The sequence below is a fragment of the Anomaloglossus baeobatrachus genome, chromosome 1 (genome assembly GCF_048569485.1).
Source record: "Anomaloglossus baeobatrachus isolate aAnoBae1 chromosome 1, aAnoBae1.hap1, whole genome shotgun sequence".
Classification (NCBI taxonomy): domain Eukaryota; kingdom Metazoa; phylum Chordata; class Amphibia; order Anura; family Aromobatidae; genus Anomaloglossus; species Anomaloglossus baeobatrachus.
Window position 1 is genome coordinate 618,503,693 of NC_134353.1, and position 19,628 is coordinate 618,523,320.

The following is a 19,628-nucleotide window of genomic DNA, read 5'->3' on the forward strand; positions in this document are numbered from 1 at the left end:
GACTGAGATCAGAGCTTTATGATGGCCACTCCAAAACCTTTACTTTTTGATCCTTGAGCCAGTTTTTAACTAGTTTGGCAGTATGCTTTGGGCCATTGTCCATTTGTAACACCAATTTCCACCCAAGCTTTAAGTTTCTGGCTGATGTCTTGAGATCTTGTTCCAGTATTGCCACATAATCTTCTTTTTTCATGATGCCATCTATTTTGTGAAGTACACCAGTCCCTCCTGCAGCAAAACAACCCCACAAGATGATGCTGCCACCCCTATGTTTCAGTTAGGATGGTGTTCTTAGGCTTCAAATCGTCTCCATTTTATCTTCAAATATAACGATGGTCATTATGGCCAAACAGTTCAATTTTAGTTTTGTCAGACTATAAGACATGTCTCCAAATATTAAGGTCTTTGTTCCTGTGTGGATTTACAAACATTAATCTGGCTTTTTTATGTTTCTTTTGGAGCAATGGCTTCTTCCTGGCAGAGTAGCCTTTCAGTCCATGTTGATACAGTACTCGTTTCACTGTAGATAATGACACAAACTTACCAGCTTCTGACAGCATCTTCATAAAGTCTTTTGCTTTTGTTCTTAGGTTGATATGCACATGTCTGACCATGTTCATTTCTGGTACACAGAATCCATCTCTTTCCTGAGCGGTATGATGTCTGGTTATTCCCATCTTTTTAGTACTTGGGTATGATTGTACCGATGAACGAGGCCCCTCCAGGTATTTGGAAATTCTCTTCCTGAGATTTTGGCTGATTTCTTTTGACTTTCCCATGATGCTACACAAAGAAGCAGTGTGTTTTAGGTGTGCATTAAAATATACCCACAGGTGTGTCTCTAATTAACTCAGATATTGTCAATAAACCTATCAGTAGCTTCAAAAGACATGACATCATCATATGGGCTGTCCCATATTGTTTAAAGGCGTAGTACCCTTATTGTATGTAAACTTTTGACTTTGCAGAAAGTAATAAAAATGCCTTAAAACATTTTCTCTCTGTCATTATTGTGGCATTTGGCAATATAAATAATTTTGGTAACACTAATAGACCTAAAACGGGAAAGGTTTATTCTCTGATTTCATGTCAGATAGTGAGAAAAACCTGCAGATGTGTCTGTTTAGACAGTGTATGTTTAACTGTATATATATATATATATATATATATATATATATATATATCCATTCATATTACTACTGCCTTATATCCAGAGGAGCAGTCTAAGTTGACATGCACACTGCAAACAGATAGAAGAATACTATGCTGCCTTCATACTCTAGACCTGCCTTTTCATTTCCAATTCAAGTATTTTCTTTGTTTAACGGTAACTTAGGATTATATTATTTGCAGCTGAATACTGCATTAATTGGCTCTATATTTATAGCTGCCTTGTATGAACATTGCTACGTTCCCCTGAGGTTATCACATGATGCTGGCGTATTGCATGGGGTCTATAACCTTTCCCTTCTCTTTTTCCATATTTAGGATAATATGTAAAGGTCACACGTCTACTTTCTTTATCTGATATAATTTTTTCTTTTGATCTGCCACTCATGTCTTTCATCTGAACATTTCCTTATATCAGTGTACCTTTTGCTCCTTTTTACATCTCTATTTTTTTAAACCTTGCTTGGATATATTGCCTTTTATTGTGGAGATTTGGTTTCTTTTGCAGAAACAATGTTGTGTTTTTGCCTTTTAATTGGTTTTACTATTATTTTTGTATTTGTTCAATTATATATTTTTAGCATTCAGATTAACTCTTTTATTGAATGGTTACTGGTGCTCTTTTTCACCTCTACTTTTTTTCTTTTCCCATAATCTTTCAACATATGCCACCATGTTATTATTTCCATATGACTTTACTGTGCCCATCTTCCTGTGTAAAGGGGCCTCCTGACATGATATTGGTAAAGATAAGGATTGGTCAGTTTGAATTTAAACATTCAATCCCTTTATTCTCCGAATAGATAGCACGCCACTAAATGAGTCTGGCAGTGATACACATCATATACCCATTCAGAACACAGGAACATTTGTCTAACAGCTATCTAAAGTATATGGCCACTTTAAAAGAGGGGAAGACATATCATTGGTGCAGGGACCCAAAAGATAAGGAGGGCCCACTTCCACCTCCAAAGCAGCAAAGAACTTCCGTCATAGCAGAACTATTGGGCTACAAAGGGCCTGTGTAGTTGGACTAGTGCCCTTTTCTGCTTTAACACATTTATGTTTGTCCTCACATAGCCAATAATCAGATTGGCATCAGACTCGGGATTTTTAATAGGGTTGTCAGTTACCCGGACAACCTATTCTTAAATACTATACTACCTAATGTAAAATAAAAACACATTTTACTCGCCTCCCATACTGGCATTGTTCCAGAGATGTCATCGACGTTACAATGATGCTAACTGAGTAATGAAGCTAATCATGGGCTACGATTGGGTTGTTGTGCTCTCACTAACTTCAGGTAATTCTTGTATGTCAGAAAGAAATGAGATCGCAGAAGCAAATTAATGACCAATAGTTAGCCACAGGGCTTACATGGTATAACAATGACGTGCAAACCCCGAGAGACTGCCGGTATGGGAGGACATGGAGTACTTTAGAAAGAATTGTCCAAGTAATGGGCAACCCAATAAGGGTCTTACGATTTCTAATTTGTTTACTGGTTCTACAGTGATGCTCAAACCTGGAATCATGCTGGTTACTTCAACTCTGTTTGGTGTTCTTCATACCAGTTTAGGTTAATGCGCGAGTTGTGACACAGCAGCATCTCCATTTTGAATTTGCTCTTCTTGTGTGGCACATGTAGTAGTGCACAAATTATTGCATTTAGTGTCACTTTAATGCACTTGATCACATGGAAAAAGCCTGCTTTCTAACCACATGTGTATGCTATTCAAAGTAGAGCTGCATTTTCTTCTGTCTGAAGAATACTCCAATGCTCTCCTCAGAAACCAGCAGTAACCAGTTGACACCAGAAAATAGATGACGTCTCTAGATCTTTGAAGAGCGCAAATTAATATAGCCTATGGAAGCTCCAAAAGACTCATAATTACAGTACATAGCTTGTGGGGTGCTCTCGCAGATGCTTCTCGTTCTCTGTAATTGCTCTGCTTCATTAGGGAGCGTGTTAGCTCAGGACCAAAAAACAAATAGGAAGGGCACCACCCTATAGTATCTCCAGGTATACAATAAAGTACAACACAAACTAAAGAAAAAGACGTATACCTATGGAGGGATCACCAGGAGATAATATCAAGTAAAAATAGAAAATCTTTATTACACGCAAAAGTACATGAATCTCCCCACTGGGAGTTATGGCACACAGTGACAATTAAAAACACTTAAAACACCCATCCCCAAGCCAAAAAAACACATGTGATGAAATATTTCTAAATATCCTTCATACATATATATTATAGACAGAAAGGTATAAATACAGCCTGCTATTCAGCATCTAGTACCTGCTATATATCACAAACTGCTATATGGGTTTTAAAGCATATTTCAGATATAGTGTGGTTTGACCCAGAGGACTGTGATTTTGCAAGATCATGTGCTCCTATACGGGATAATATAATTATCCAGTGTGTCTAATTTAGCAGAGCCCAGCAGTGACGGTCTTGGCACTTATAGCAGATCTGTTAACCTAATCGTGCCCCAATAGTACTGGCTAGGCCAAGAAAAATACCCCCAGCAAAGGAGAGCATTTCACAATGTGGGAATTCCGTTGCTGATATGTTTTAGAATATCAGAGAGATGTATCAAAAGTTGGAGATGATATAGTATTGGAGCAGAGCCGATTCAGTATATGGCGATGCTCGAAACTATATATCAAAAAAGGGGGGGAAGGGGAGGAGGTTACCTAATAAGAAGACTCTCCAATTCAGGAAACCCAAACAGGGAACCCATCTGGCTCAATATAGCATTAGGCACCAATGGAAAACAAGGGGTACAAGAGACCTACATCTGGTCTATGGCATTGGCTATAGCTTTTAGCAGTGTCCAATGCTATATAGAGCCAGATGGGCTCCCTGATTGGGGGTGTATTTGAACTGGAGAGTTTTCTTCCCACCCAACTAGGTTTACTCCTTACCTTTGTCCCTAACAATATTCACATCCCCCTCCTGTGACGGGGTGTACATCATGACACTCCCCCCCCCTTGTTGTGATACATATTGCCTATTCACTTGCCATGTACTAGGGCTACCTACCTGAGTGATAGATAATACAATAAAATATTTGGCAATCTTGCTTGGACTGCCCTATTAAGTTGGCATAAAAACATTCTAAAGTCTCCTGTGAAATACTATGGTGTCAATGGTGGGGACTTGCAAGGGTTAACACTTTGGATTTAGGATAAATCTCCACTTTACTCAGAGCTTTTTACGATCTTCTGCGCATGCACCGTGTTTATGGTGTCTCTTCTTTATCTGTATTGCGCCGACTGCTTGAAGTTTGGTCTTTATCTTCACGGCGCATGCGCGGTCCAAGCACTGTGGGGAAGGAATTTCTGTTAACGTGAACCTTTATCCCTGTTTAATCCAAAAACCACGCTCTATATGCTTGTTTTACTAAAGCGCTACATGCAGAATTGTAAATGCGGTATAAAAGTGTATTTTTAATACCAGCAGCGCTGTGAACCTTGCGCATGCGCTGTATATGTAATGGGAATGGCTGAGCTGAATCATGTGACTCAGCCAAAATGGCGGCCGCCATGCAAAAAACGCTGTGTATCACAATCTTATGTTCTCCGAGCTGCACACTGGTGAGTGATTATTCAATTTAGTGTTTTTATTGATATAGGGCACACTTGTGACCACACATTGTCTGTCTTTTTCCCCTGAGGAAGCCTCCTTGTATGGGGGCGATACGCGTGGGTTTATTCTGCCAAAAAAATCTCTCTCTTTGCCACTCAGGTGCTATACCCCTATGGGATAGTGAGTATGTATCCACTTGCCCTGTAACTATTTAGATAGGGCATGATCTAGCACTGTGTGGCCAGCCTTCTTCAGTCCGGCATTCAGGTTCTATATATGGTGCATTTGTGCATATTATCGCAGTTAATGTTTGCATGATAATTCTTAATTAGGACCTGTCTATTCTAGTGAGCTGCTTTTCATTTTCACCAACTAGCCTGTTTCTTTGATTTTTGTATATGCTTATTAGTGCACTGTGTATTAGAACAGGCTGCCTTTGCTGGGGGTATTTTTCTTGGCCTAGCCAGTACTATTGGGGCACGATTAGGTTAACAGATCTGCTATAAGTGCCAAGACCGTCACTGCTGGGCTCTGCCAAAATAGACACACTGGATAATTATATTATCCCATATAGGAGCACGTGATCTTGCAAAATCATAGTCCTCTGGGTCAAACCACACTATATCTGAAATATGCTTTAAAACCCATATAGCAGTTTGTGATATATAGCAGGTACTAGATGCTGAATAGCAGGCTGTATTTTTACCTTTCTGTCTATAATATATATGTATGAATGATATTTAGAAATTTTTCATCACATGTGTTTTTTTGGCTTGGGGATGGGTGTTTTTAAGTGTTTTTAATTGTCACTGTGTGCCATGACTCCCAGTGGGGAGATTCATGTACTTTTGCGTGTAATAAAGATTTTTTATTTTTACTTGATATTATCTCCTGGTGATCCCTCCATAGGTATACTTCTTTTTCTTTAGTTTGTGTTAGCTCAGGACGGCGCCAGTCAGACTTCCTGTTTACAGTCATGCTGTTGGCTCCCATGGTGCTCGGTGTTCAAATCTTGGTCTCTTGATTCTGGACTGCTGTTTACCCATCTCTGCCTGTCCTCACCTGTTTCTGTTGTTTACCTCCCGGCTTCTGACCTTTGACTTCCTCCTAACCATGTCCTCACCTGCTACCTGTATCTTGTACATACTCTCCTGGAGCCCTGAACTTCGACTTGTATCCTGACCTTGTTTCTGTCTGCCCCTGCCTTCTGGTTTATGATCTCGGCCTGCCTAACTACATCTCCATCTACTGCATACGATTAGTCTCTAGTGCCACCTTGTGGCAGTCATCAGAGTTCAAGGAATGCAGAGAGAGCAAACGCCAGGCACTAATCAGCTGTTGACCGGCTTTTCAGCAGGGGCGTTCTACAATTCAGAGTCTGGTACAACTTTCTCTGGCAGAGTGCACTCCCCCCTCCCTCTTGTTGTTTTCATGTATCACCTTGTGTTGAAATAAATTGACTTTTTGGATACGGCAGCCCGGTGAGTGCCCTCCTCTTCTTTTTGCTAGTAATCACAGTTGATTGTGTCATAAAAAAATTACCTGACAACATTCTATTCTCTAGGTCAGTATTAAGTATTGCATACTTAGACACTATCAGATTTGTTTGTTTTTTGTAATTTAGTGTTTAAAAAGATGTAAAACGCTATAAAAAATTGCTTTGTGTCATCTTTTTATGAAATTCAGAACTTTTTTTATTTTTCTGTTGCTGGATCAATACTAAATGTTTATTTTTATATTTATTTTTGAACTTGGAAAAAGGAGGGAAGTTCAAACTTTTTTTGTTATTATTCTCTATGCCAATAGGGAATATTTCTGATGAGGCAAACTTGGTGTGAAAGAATTTTTAAACAGATATGTGTCAAAGTACCACCAACATGAATGCCAAGACTATAGATTTCCCAGCAGAAATTTACCAAGTACATTACCATGTTGCTACTGGCTTGAATTTATGCATTATTTAATCTTATCTATTTCTTTGTTAGGCATCAGATATACAAACAGCCATCCATATGATATTATTTATCAGTCAAGACTAGGGATGAGCGAACCCGAGCAGTAATGTTTGGGCTTCTTATTGGACACCTGGTGTCCGAGGCTCGAGCTCGAAAACGGACATTTCATGGAAGTCTGTGTCTGAGTTTGGATGTTGACTATGTCTAAGAGCGAGCCTCCAAGGTCAGTAGCGGTCAGTGGCAGATATGGAATATCTTATGCTAGTGAGAAATTTCATACCTGCTGCTGAATGGGAGTGACCTATGGAGCCTCATGCTCAGAACGAGGCTCCTTAGTAGTCGATGGATGTCGTGAGACATTACAACATTGGATAATGTTGGAACTAAAGAGATTTTTTTCACTTAAATAGGTGAATGAGGAAGTGTGGGGAGTCCTTATTCAAATAAACTATTTTTCTAATATGTGTGTGGTTTTTAACTGTACACTTACCTGGTTAGTAATAAGAGTGTCTGATAGATGCATATCCATTTCTAACCTCTGGGTTTGATGCTAGCTATCAATTCACAGCTGACATCAAAACCAAAAATATTATCCCAATTGCCACCACACCGGGGCAAACAGGAAAAGCCAATCAAAGTACCAGAATTGGTGCATCTAATGGGTGCACCACTATGGGGGTGGCTGCGAGCTATTTTTACACTGGGAAAAGTTATATAACCATGGAACTTTCCAGCCTGATAGTACCAGCACCCAGCTGTCTGCTTTACGTGGTTATCAAATATGGGTCGGACCTCACTGTGTTTTTTAAATAATTTATTTCTAAAAATGGCATGGGGTTCCCTCTAGATTTGACAACCAGTCAAGGTAAAGCAGACAACTGAGGATTGTTGCCCACAGCTGTCTGTTTTGCCTTGGAGGGTTATCAAAATTAGGGGACCCCAAGGATTTATTTTTAATTTTAATTTTAATTATTCCCTATTGTCATGGTCTTACCCCCATTTTGCTTTCTTGTGAAGCCCTCTAGCCCTTCACACCATGTTACAGCATGAACGTTTCAGACCTTATTGACTTATATGGTGTTTGGGGTCTGGGATCAAGTCTGGGTACCGAGCTGAACTTTTAACTAAAGTTTCTGCTGAACCCAGCAAACCCAAACATCCACGGTCGAGACTACCTTCTTCCATTGCTCCAAGGAAGTCCAGTTCGTTATAACACTCACGTGTTGTGCAGCCTCATACAGAGCAGTACAAGCTGCACTATACTGTTATGACAACTTTCTATCATAGCTGCAATAACTCTTCCATGAGATTGGTCAAGAAAGGCTAGCCTATGCTCCCAATGTGCATAAATTTGCCTTTTGTAACCATGCCAGATTCTAGTTCACTAGTTGTCTTTTTTGTTCAATTGGTTTTCTTGACCAGTTTTGGTAGATACTGACCATTACATACCTAGACCACTGCAGAAGACCTGCCATTATTGTGTTGGTGACTCTTTCTGCTTCCAACTTCAAGTACTGGATAATTACTTGCTACTTAAGGCAAGTCATTAGTTTATTACATTATGATTGCTTTGCATTTTTATGTGGTTTGGCCATAATTTTGGAAAAAAAACTCACTATGGCTGCAACTTGTGAATATATCTCTAAGGCCCGTTTCACACGTCAGTGAAAAACAGTGACGTTTTTCACTGGCGTGTAAAACACGCACATGTCCCTGCGTGTGCCGTGATTCACGGCACACGTGGGTTGTCAAAGTGCAATCCGGGCTCCGTTCTCTGTGGCTCGTGATTGCACTTAGAAAACAACTCACCTGCGCCCGCTCCCGCTGTCTCCATGGTGCTGATCGCTCCCGCGGTGCAGCATCCGGCCGGCGGTGACCCCCGCAGCAGCTGCTTCCGGGTCGGCTGTGTCGCGCATAATGAATATGCGCGACAGTAATCAGCCGGCTTAGAAGCAGCAGGGAGGACGGGCTGCAGAGGACATCGCTGGACGCCGGGTGAGTTAAAATGTTTTTTATTTTAAAAGCACGTTTTTTTCTGGCACGTGTTTCACGGACCACACCACTGCGTGGTCCGTGGATCATCAGTGATGCCAGAAAAAAATGGACATGTCTCCGTGCAGCAATCAAGCACACGCGGGTACGCCGCACGGAGACACGTGCAGTGAAAAATCACTGACGTGTGAGCAGACCCATTCATTATAATGGGTCTGCGTATGTCAGTGATTCTGGTACGTTTAAAAAAAAGCACAAATGTACCAGAATCACTGACGTGTGAAAGGGGCCTTATTGTGCCATTATTTGTAACAAGGCAATAAATGTTACTCGCGTTTTAGATAAAGGGATTTCTTCTCATGGCTGATTGAAATATACCATTTAATCACATTAGTATTAAGACTACACAAAATGGAATATACAGGAAAAAATTATCACTTTTGTTGATATGGATAAACTTGCAAATCTAATTCTTTATTTATTTTCCCTGTTCAGGAGCTTCCTGAATACCTAAGAGAACAGACATACCTGAAAGAATGGCATATTCATAAAACCTTCATAGATTCCATTCCAGACTATATTCATACATTTGAAGACATGAACATTTTGGATATATCACAGAATAAAATAACAAGTCTTCCTCCTGAAATCGGTGAGTACAAAGAATGTTTAGTTTCAGACATGGTAAAAAAATCATAGCTGTATATACAATGTGTTATGTATTATATCTACAAGTCCATGAAATAGAACAGTACATTTGTATAGTAATAGATGCCATTTATTTCTCTGATTCATATAAAATTAAGCACCTTTGGAAAGTCTTAGTTAAAAATCCTAACTCACATGCTGATCTATGTATCTGTACTTTTGAAGACGATTAAAAAAAAAAATTGTGTGAACTCCTAAAGATCACTTAGGCTTATGATGACTTTAGTAACTCCAAACACAAAAAAAAGAGTTCCTCAGGGTGTGTGTATGTTTTCTGGACAATTCCCTTATGGGCCACAGGCTGATGGTGCAGGAACCAACAACATTTACTATAGATAAGGAAGGAGTCAGTCCACTTTACAAAAATAAACTTAGTGTTACTAGAACAAGACCTGGTAGACATAACTTCTGTTTTGAACAAAGGCGTGTGAGTGATGTCACATTTCATTTCTTATATGGTATCTGAAATCTATATGAGTTAACAGACGTCACTCCATCTCTCTTTTGTACATCTGTTCTTCTGCTTGTAGCCCATTTCCATTGTACTACTATGCCTTAGCTTGGCAATCATAATTCTTTCTCTTCAATTCCAAGTCCAGCTTATGTTTCGCCCGGGGACCAGGGGTACTCAGATCCGGGCCACAGAGTCACTTCTGTGGGTATCACGATGGCGTGACCCGGTCTGTGATCCCAGGCTCCACAGTAAAAGGGGTTTTGTTAAGGGAGATTGTCCGTGACGCCACCCACGGTTGTGGTGATGGTGGAACACCACCGCTGCTCTGGAAGGGGATCCCGGGAGCGATGACAGGGAGCAGCGTAGTTGTTATGTCCCCTCCGTGGGTAGGGGGGTTGGTTGTCCCGGGGCCCGGTGATTGGATAAGCAGGGAGCAGGGCGCAGTGCTGCAGTGCGGTGCCCAAGGGCACGGGTGTACTTACAAGAAAGTCACACGGAGTCACTGGTGAACTAAGAATTGCCGGTGTCCGCGGCCCTCCGGTACGGGGGTGTTAGTATCCCACACACGGTGCAGCAGCCCTTGTTGTTCCTTCCCTGCAGCAAAGTGCCTTTTTCTCCTCTCTCTTCCTCTTTCTCCTCAGCCGGGAACGGGGAATCCACTCCCCTGTAGTGATCCGGGTACCCAGGTACCGAGGGGCCACCGCCCGGCTCCGGCTACCTGTTCTGGCCCCTTCCTCACTACGGCCTGTCCCGGCCCTTTTGGAGCATGCTTCACTCCCAGCCTGGGAGCTTAACTCCAGACCTCTGTCCTGTCTGCCCTCCCCACACTCTCTGCCCCAGCCCCTCCCCTCTCCTCTGCTTTTCCCTTACACTGGGGGCTGTGCTTGTCTGGCTGCACCGGTGTGAGATCAGATTACCAAGGAGGATTAACTCTTTCTGTGACAACCTGGCTGTGCCAGGGCGTCACACACCCCCTTGGTAAAACACGGCTCGTCCTCGGGCTGTCGAGGCACCAACATTTTATTAAACTGGAAAAGAATAAAATATTTTAAACATTTTCACACATGCATTTTCAATTATAGCAACGTAACGAGTCCTTTTGTCACCCACCCAAACAACCTAGCCTTGGTGCTGCCCCTAAAACCCAGGCAGCACCCCTTGACCCCAGTCCAGGAACAGCCCCAAATTGGTCAACGGGACCGGTACTTCGCTGCCGTTGCGGCCGGGCGGACTGCCGGAGCCGTCGTCATCTCCGTCGCGGCCGGGCGGACTGCCGGGGCCGGTGGCAGGGTGGTGACAAAGGTGAGGCCTGGAGACCCCAGGTCTGGGTCCTCTCCAACAGGCGCTGCGGGCTCCGCTACCGGTAACAGGGGTAACGGGTCGGTGCATTGCTGCGGCGGCCTCTCCAGGAACCAAATGTTGGCAGAGTCCTGGCGTCCCTGCCTTTACAGTCCTTGTTACATAAGCTGCGGTTCCTTCTTCCTGCTCCCCCTTGGTACTCGGGAGCAGTCCTTCCAGCAACTTTTAAAGTTTCCCTTTCGCTTCCGGTGCTCCGGAGCTTCACTTCCGCCCGCGTTCTCAGGGGGCGGAGCCTCTATTTCGCGCCCACCGCTTGGAGAAGAAGGCGCCAAGTTGTTGTTTTTGGCGCCTAAAATGGCGGCTAAAATGGCGGACTTCAAGATTTTTGCAGCGGATCACCGCTGACAGTCCAGAATAAGGCGCACTTCTTCCAGGTAACTGGATGGGTTCGATCCTGTTCGTGACGCCAAATGTTTCGCCCGGGGACCAGGGGGTACTCAGATCCGGGCCACAGAGTCACTTCTGTGGGTATCACGATGGCGTGACCCGGTCTGTGATCCCAGGCTCCACAGTAAAAGGGGTTTTGTTAGGGGAGATTGTTATAGTTCGTGACGCCACCCACGGTTGTGGTGATTTCACCACCGCTGCTCAATACGGGGATCCCGGGGATGGTGAAGTGGAGCAGCTAGATGTTGTGTTGCCCCTCCGTGGGTAGGGGTTGGTTGTCCCGGGGCCCGGTGATGGGGTAAGCAGGGGGCAGGGCGCAGTGCTGCAGTGCGGTGCCCGAGGGCACGGGTGTACTCACAAGAAAGTCACACGGAGTCACTGGTGAACTAAGAATTGCCGGTGTCCGCGGCCTCCGGTACGGGGGTGTTAGAGTCCCACACACGGTGCAGCAGCCCTTGTTGTTCCTTCCCTGCAGCAAAGTGCCTTTTTCTCCTCTCTCTTCCTCTTTCTCCTCAGCCGGGAACGGGGAATCCACTCCCCTGTAGTGATCCGGGTACCCAGGTACCGAGGGGCCACCGCCCGGCTCCGGCTACCTGTTCTGGCCCCTTCCTCACTACGGCCTGTCCCGGCCCTTTTGGAGCACGCTTCACTCCCAGCCTGGGAGCTTAACTCCAGACCTCTGTCCTGTCTGCCCTCCCCACACTCTCTGCCCCAGCCCCTCCCCTCTCCTCTGCTTTTCCCTTACACTGGGGGCTGTGCTTGTCTGGCTGCACCGGTGTGAGATCAGATTACCAAGGAGGATTAACTCTTTCTGTGACAACCTGGCTGTGCCAGGGCGTCACACTTACATGTATCTTCTGTCCCTGTTGCCTGACATTTCAGGGTTCCCATTAACCCACAGCCACCCTATGGTCTTCAGGTTCTAAACCATTTGAATATTTCCCTTCTCTTTTTTCTCGTGTATCCGTTCTAGCCTAAGGACTTGACAGCCGTATTTCAGATTCACAACCACGTGTCAGTAATGTATGGTGGTTTGCTATCCCCATCCTTCCTTAGCACACCCTTGTGTGACCTTATCCTCTCAGTTCCTTGCTTATCACTATCTACATTCCAACTTATTAACGTCTAGCGAAATCCTCTCTGCTCCATTCTGCTTCCCTGCTGCAGTGCCTAGTCTGATTCTGTGTTCTTACTAATTCACATATTCAGTTGCATCTCAATAAATTAGAATATCATCAAAACGTTAATTTATTTCAGTAATTCAATACATAATGGAAACACATATCTTATATAGTCATTACAAACAGAGTGATCTATTTCAAGTGTTTAATCTGTTAATGTTGATGATTATGGCTTACAGCAATGAAAACCCAAAAGTCATTATCTCAAAAAATAATTATATAAGACCAACTGAAAAATGATTTTTAACTCAGAAATGTTGGCCTACTGAAACGTATGTACAGTAAATGCACTTGAAACGCCCACGCAGGGGCTTGCAGGGCTCGCACGGTCACCGGGCCGGTGGTATTCGGGGTCAGGCTGGGAGTGGCCCGACCCAGCTTCCGTGACCCCGGCGGGTTTCAATAAAAGGAAACTCCCAAAGTCAGTCCGGTGTTACAAGGTGGGGAAGGAAGGAGGGTGACGGGGTTCCTGGGGAGCACGTTATCAGTCACAGCAGCCACTGCGGTCTCGGTCTCCTCTGCCACCACTGTCCCCCAGGAAACAATACGGGACAGGAATGGGGGATGCAAGCAGCGCCACCCGTGGTGTGCGGCCAGGTGTTCAGCCGCTGCTACACAGTCTCTTTCCGGGGTAGATGTTATAAGCAGCCAGATGGAATCGCTCCCCGTGGGTGGAGCGAGGGGAGCCCCGGGAGGTTAATGAGACCCAAGGCAACAGTCCTCAGGGACACCGTGGGCACAGGGCGGTGGCATTACTCACATCAGTCACGGAGTGCGGTTCCAGTTTTTCTTTATTTAAAGTCCGTTCCACATCGCACTCGGGTGCTGGTCCGTACCGCCTGTAAACTCTGGTCAGTCCCGGGCAAGTAGGAGAAAGGGTCCGGTGGAGTGATCTGGGGTCCCTCTCTTTCGGTGCGTTAATGCTGTCCCCGTGGCATGGAGCATCTTGGGAACTCGCCGCCTCTCTGTCTCTCTCTTGCCCGGTAGCGCACAACACCAACTGCCACCGGGTACAACACTCTCCAAAGATCCCCAGTCCTCAGCTCCATTCCCTTCCTCAGATGTTATCAGCCCTGGTCTTGTGGCATCTCCTCAGCAGGGAGCTGTACTGTGGATGTCCGCACTCCCTTGCAGCCTCTGATGTTCTGCTCAACTTTCTGTGTGTTCTGCACTAAACTCACTCCTATTCAGGCCCCCCTCCCCTTGGGTTGTCATAGAAACCTGCCCATGTGCAGCCAGCTGTCATTAAGGAGACAGGATGAGTCATGAGGCTCAAAAATACATGCTGCAAAAGCTATTAACTCCTTCCTGCCAGTGTGATGTGAGTGTGTGTGTAGACTTTACTCCTTCTGCCCAGGAAAAAATGGGGTAACACTTAATACCCTGTAGCGACCCAGTTGCAGGGGTGTTACACACTCAATACTTGGTCAGGGCTCCTATTGCATGAATTACTGCATCATAGCGGCGTGGCATGGCGGCGATCAGCCTGTGGTGCTGCTGAGGTGTTATAGAAGCCCAAGTTACTTTGATACCAGCCTTCAGCTTGCCTGCATTGTTGGGTCTGGTGTCTCTCATCTTCCTCTTGACAATATCTGATAGATTCTCAGGAGAGTTTGCTGGCCAATCAAGCACAGTGATGCTGTGGTTATTAAACCAGGTATTGCTACTTTTGGCAGTGTGGACCGGTGCCAAGTCCTGCTGGAAAATGAAACTGTCATGTCCAAAAAGCTTGTCGGCAGAGGGAAGCATGAAGTGCTCTAAAATTTCCTGGTAGATGGCTACAATAACTTTGTACTTCAAAAAACACAGTGGATCTACAACAGCAGATGACATGGCTCCCAAACCATCACTGATTGTGGAAACTTCACACTACACCTGAAGCAGCTTGGATTGTGGCCTCTCCACTCTTCCTCCAGGCTTTGGGACCTTGATTTCCAAATGAAATGCAACATTTACTTTTATCTGAAAACAACACCTTGGACCACTGAGAGGCAGTCCAGTTCTTTTTCTTCTTGGCACAGGTAAGATGCTTCTGGCGTTGTCTATTAGTCATGAGTGGCTTGACACAAGGAATGCGACACTTGTAGCCCATGTCCTGGATACGTCTGTGTGGTGGCTCTTGAAGCACTAACACCAGCAGCAGTTCACTCCTTGTGGTTCTCCCCCAAATTTTTGAATGGCCTTTTGTTAACAATCCTATCAAGGCTGCGGTTATCCCAGTTGCTTGTGCACCTTTTTCTACCACACTTGTTCCTTTCACTCAACTTTCCATTAATATGCTTGCATACAGCACACATCTGAACAGCCAGCTTCTTTAGCAATGGACATTTCTGGCTTACCCTCCCTTTTGGAGTATGTCAATGACTGCCTTTTGGGCATCTCATCTGTCAAGTCAGCAGTGTTCCCCATGATTGTTAAGTCAGAAATGCTTCAAAATTCGATCAGACACAGAATTCACAAATAACTGTATAAGCCATCACACAATAAACATAAGAACCAATTAAATGACCAAGAAGTAGATAGTAGCTACACTCATGCAATAATAAAAACCTATAAAGATATGAGTGAACAAGCCAAAATAAAATATAAATTCTTTATTGAAAATTAGATTAAAACAAACATATAAAAGATAAACAATGACAAGGACACATTCAAAATACCCTCAGGTAGACAAAATATTAGAGCAATACATAGCATAAGTGCATGGTAGCCGTGTGTCAAAAAACCATATAAGATGATGCACCAAAAAAGGGGGGATAAAAATACCTTTAATATTCCTTTTTAGGACCCAATAGTCTGAAAAATAATGTTCTGAGGAGAACATATAGGGATGAGGAATATATGATCAATTCGGTCCAAACAGAACCTTTCCTTCACCAAAGGCTAGGCATGTAAAAAATCCCATTCCTATTGCCATAGCATGTGGTGGGTATCAAGGGAAGTCAGAAGGAGCATGTCTGTATTATCAACAGGATTATAATCCTATAACATATAACTATAATGATCATAAAAATTAATCATATATATCATAGATATATCAAGTGGTACAACCACCAAGACAATTCCCCAAGTACCACAATCCTTGAAGGAAGGAACAGAACCTCAACCAGACATATGGAGATAATACATAAACTTGGTGCCAAAAAACAACATTTCAACAGCAGGGCTAAATATATAAGAGGCTCATTCCCAATGCTGTATTGTGTGGCAAAGATATTAGAACAAGCCAAGAGAGGCCATAGCTGCAATCTCAGCAATGGTAAGCCTTTAAAGGGTGCCCAAGCCGGCCATAAAAACCGACCTTAACAGGGGATGATAAGCCCACAAAGACACACACCTACAAGATGTTAACCTGAGGGTAGATAATACCCCAACACGTGTTTCGCAGAAAGCTTCTTCCAAGGGGTGCTACTGGTAGTCAGTACCCAGGTATAAATACCCCCACTCACCAGCGTGATGTGTAACAGCGGCGCTCCATCACAGCTCCACTGCCGCGCACATGGGGTCCGGCGTCTGACGTCACCATGGTCCGCCCATGTCAGACGCGTCATAACATGGGAGGAGCATGGCGAGGTAATGAGACACGTCGCCCCAGAGCGCAGAAAGTGGGCGGAAGGCTGGAGCGCTCCACACACGCCGGGAGATAAAGCGATATTGCCATTGAGGCAAAGCAAAAACAACAATATGTCAGTGGCACATAGCTATGGACCATCTGGATTAGCATGGTTTTACACAGAGGTGCATGTAAGGATCTAGGCAGAATAGAGTACAAAGATATACAGTAATTATATAAAAAAGGAGTCTCAATCCTTTTAGTATAAAGCTAAAAGGAATACAAGTATACATATATAAAATGAGAGAAATTAGTGCGTAAAAATGTATGAACACATATGTATCTTAGTGCAAAGTGTATGTATAGACATACATACACATGTCCTTATAAGGAATCTACACGTGAATATAGTAGAACATGACCATGTGACAATTCCATATAAAAAAAGGTGCAAAATACAATACCAATAATGCTGTATTGAAAAGTGACAATGCAAAAGTGCATAGTGCATATAATTCTTATACAAGGACGCAAAATAATAAAGAGATAAAGTGCTTAAATAATGCTAAGAGTGACTCAACATGAGAAATAAAATGCATACAACAAGGCGATGTGTCAGTGGCGCACATCGAAAAACAACCCTACTGATGTGTGGTGCATGTAGTGTATGAAAGGGTGTTCAAAACCAAAACAATACAAAAAATAGAAAGGAGTATATAAAGAAGATATATAGAAAAAAAGGAGACAGATAGAAGACAGAATGTAGACATAAGAGACATAAAAACTTTATTATTTAATAAAAAAGGAACAAGGAACAAATGATGTAATATAATGGAAGAATACGAATACCTAGCCATACGTATACACACGTATAAATATATACGTACGCATATATGCACGCACATACATAAAAAGGATGGTCACATAATTAAAATAGAGAGTGTGCCAAAATATTACAATTAAAATACAGAAAGAAGACAAAGATATATATTGTGATTCGTAGAAATCCACTTGAAAAGATGTCAGGAAGGATAAAACTAAAAAACAAACAAAGACAGGGGAGAATTAAAAACATATTTATTAAAAAACATACAAATAAAATATACCAATGGGCATAGACTAAAAAACACGAAATTAAAATTATAGGAATGGGACAAAACTCATAACGTCATTAAGACCGTGTGGACGAACAGAACCAATCTTAGAGATCCAGCGGGTTTCCAATTGGGCTAACCGCTTCTTGAAATCACCTCCTCTGTTATCCAAAATTACCTTGTCAATTCCAAAAGCCCGTAATCCACTGCTATTGCAGCCATGCTTAGACTTAAAATGTCGTGGAATAGGTTTCAAGGTGGAGGTATCCTGGATGGTAGCTGCCTTTTCAATGTCACGTACATGTTCTCTAATGCGTGTTTTCAGTGGTCTAGATGTAAGACCGACATATACAAGGTTGCATGGGCATGTGGCATAATATACCACATGCGTCGTATTGCAGGTCATGTGTTGGGTAATCCGAAAATCATGATTACCATCACTGGACTTGAAATTCAGGGCTCTGACCATATTAGGGCATGCAATGCAGCTACGGCATGGATAAAAACCCCATTTGGGTCCCGTTGTTCCAAAGGAATTGATCTTGGGACCTTCATAACAACTATGTGTAAGAAGATCTTTCAAGTTAGGGGATCTCCTATAAGTAACGGCAGGGGTAGGTGGCAAATATTTAGACAAAGTTGTATCGGACCGAAGGATAGGCCAAAATTTTTCCAAAATTGTTTTGACTTCTTGCCATCTATTGTTGTAGGTAGAAATAAACCTTACCTGCTGATCATTCTGCTTCTGCCTATGCGAATGTAACAAAGCCTCTCTCTTTGTATTCCTGGCTCTCAAAAACCCTTTCTTAATGCTCCTGTTTGAGTATCCACAATTCCTGAAACGATTGCTTAGGTCCTCAGCCTGTTTACAAAAGCTCTCTTCAGACGAACAAATTCGTCGAGTCCTCAAAAACTGGCCTGTTGGAATACCAGAAATGAGGGAATAAGGGTGCGATGAGGTGGCATGCAACAATGCGTTAACAGACGAGGGTTTCCGAAAAACCTCAGACTGTAAAAAGCCATCCACATCCTTGGAAACAAGAACATCAAGAAATTCAATACTAGATTGACTATACTTATATGTTACCTTGTTGTTCATGGAACTGAGGTTAAGCTTCTGTAGAAACACCACCAAATCTCCCTCTGAACCCTGCCAAATCATAAAAACGTCATCAATATATCGTGTCCAAACAAGAACTTGTTCAATATACTCAGAAAAGTCAGGTGAGAAGAAAACGCCCCTCTCCCACAGCCCCAAGAACAAATTTGCATAAGAGGGCGCAAAAGCCGCCCCCATTGCAGTGCCCTGGAGCTGCAGGTAGAGGGCGCCCTTGAACAAAAAATAATTATGGGTGAGAGCAAAATCAATAAGGGAAAGGAGAAAATGTATGTCATCCTGATCCATCGTGGTCATGTTTAGAAAGGTTTCCACGGCTCTCATCCCATCAAAATGGCGTATGGATGTATATAATGACTCAATGTCACAAGTCACTAGCCACATATCAGCATCCATTTGGATATTCTCAATTTTACGGAGGAAATCATTGGTGTCTTTTAAGAACGATGGCAAATTTTCCACAATGGGTTTCAAATAGAAATCTATGTACCTACCCGCAGTTTCACATAGGCTCCCATTTCCAGACACAATTGGACGGCCGGTTGGTGACACTGCGTCCTTATGAACTTTCGGCAATAAATATAGGCAAGCCGTCCTAGGAGACTTAGGAATAAGGCCCTCCTTCATATCCTTGTTAATTATACCATTCTCACAGGCTTCTTCCAAAATGGCGGATAACTGTGTGTGAAAAGAAGATGTGGGATTGAAGGTAAGTTTCTTGTAGCAAGTACCATCATTCAGCTGCCTGAATGCTTCCTTTTCATACATCGCAATGGGCCATATAACAACATTACCGCCCTTATCGGCAGGTTTGATAATTACATCCCTCAATTTCTTCAAATCCTGTAAAGCCTGTCTCTGAGATTTTGAAAGGTTATCATTTTGTACCTTTGTGGGAATTCTGCTAAGTTCTTCAGAAACCAATCGTACAAATACATCTATATCAGGGTACATGGTGAGAGGAGGAAATTTCTTAGGTTTCGGAATCATAAACTTACCACACTCAGTAGAAACATCCTGTTCATCACTCAATTCTTTAAGAATTTCTATGGCCTG

At 43.2% G+C, this 19,628-nt stretch overlaps 1 protein-coding gene across 1 annotated transcript in view; it reads left to right on the forward strand.

Annotated features, from left to right (window-relative positions):
• Window positions 1–19,628, forward strand: part of LRRC2 (leucine rich repeat containing 2) — a 694,508-nt gene that overhangs the window by 289,170 nt on the left and 385,710 nt on the right. Inside the window, exon 4 of the mRNA XM_075318763.1 lies at window positions 9,215–9,371. Within this exon, the coding sequence (XP_075174878.1) occupies window positions 9,215–9,371 (157 nt within the window). The remainder of the gene's footprint in view (window positions 1–9,214; window positions 9,372–19,628) is intronic.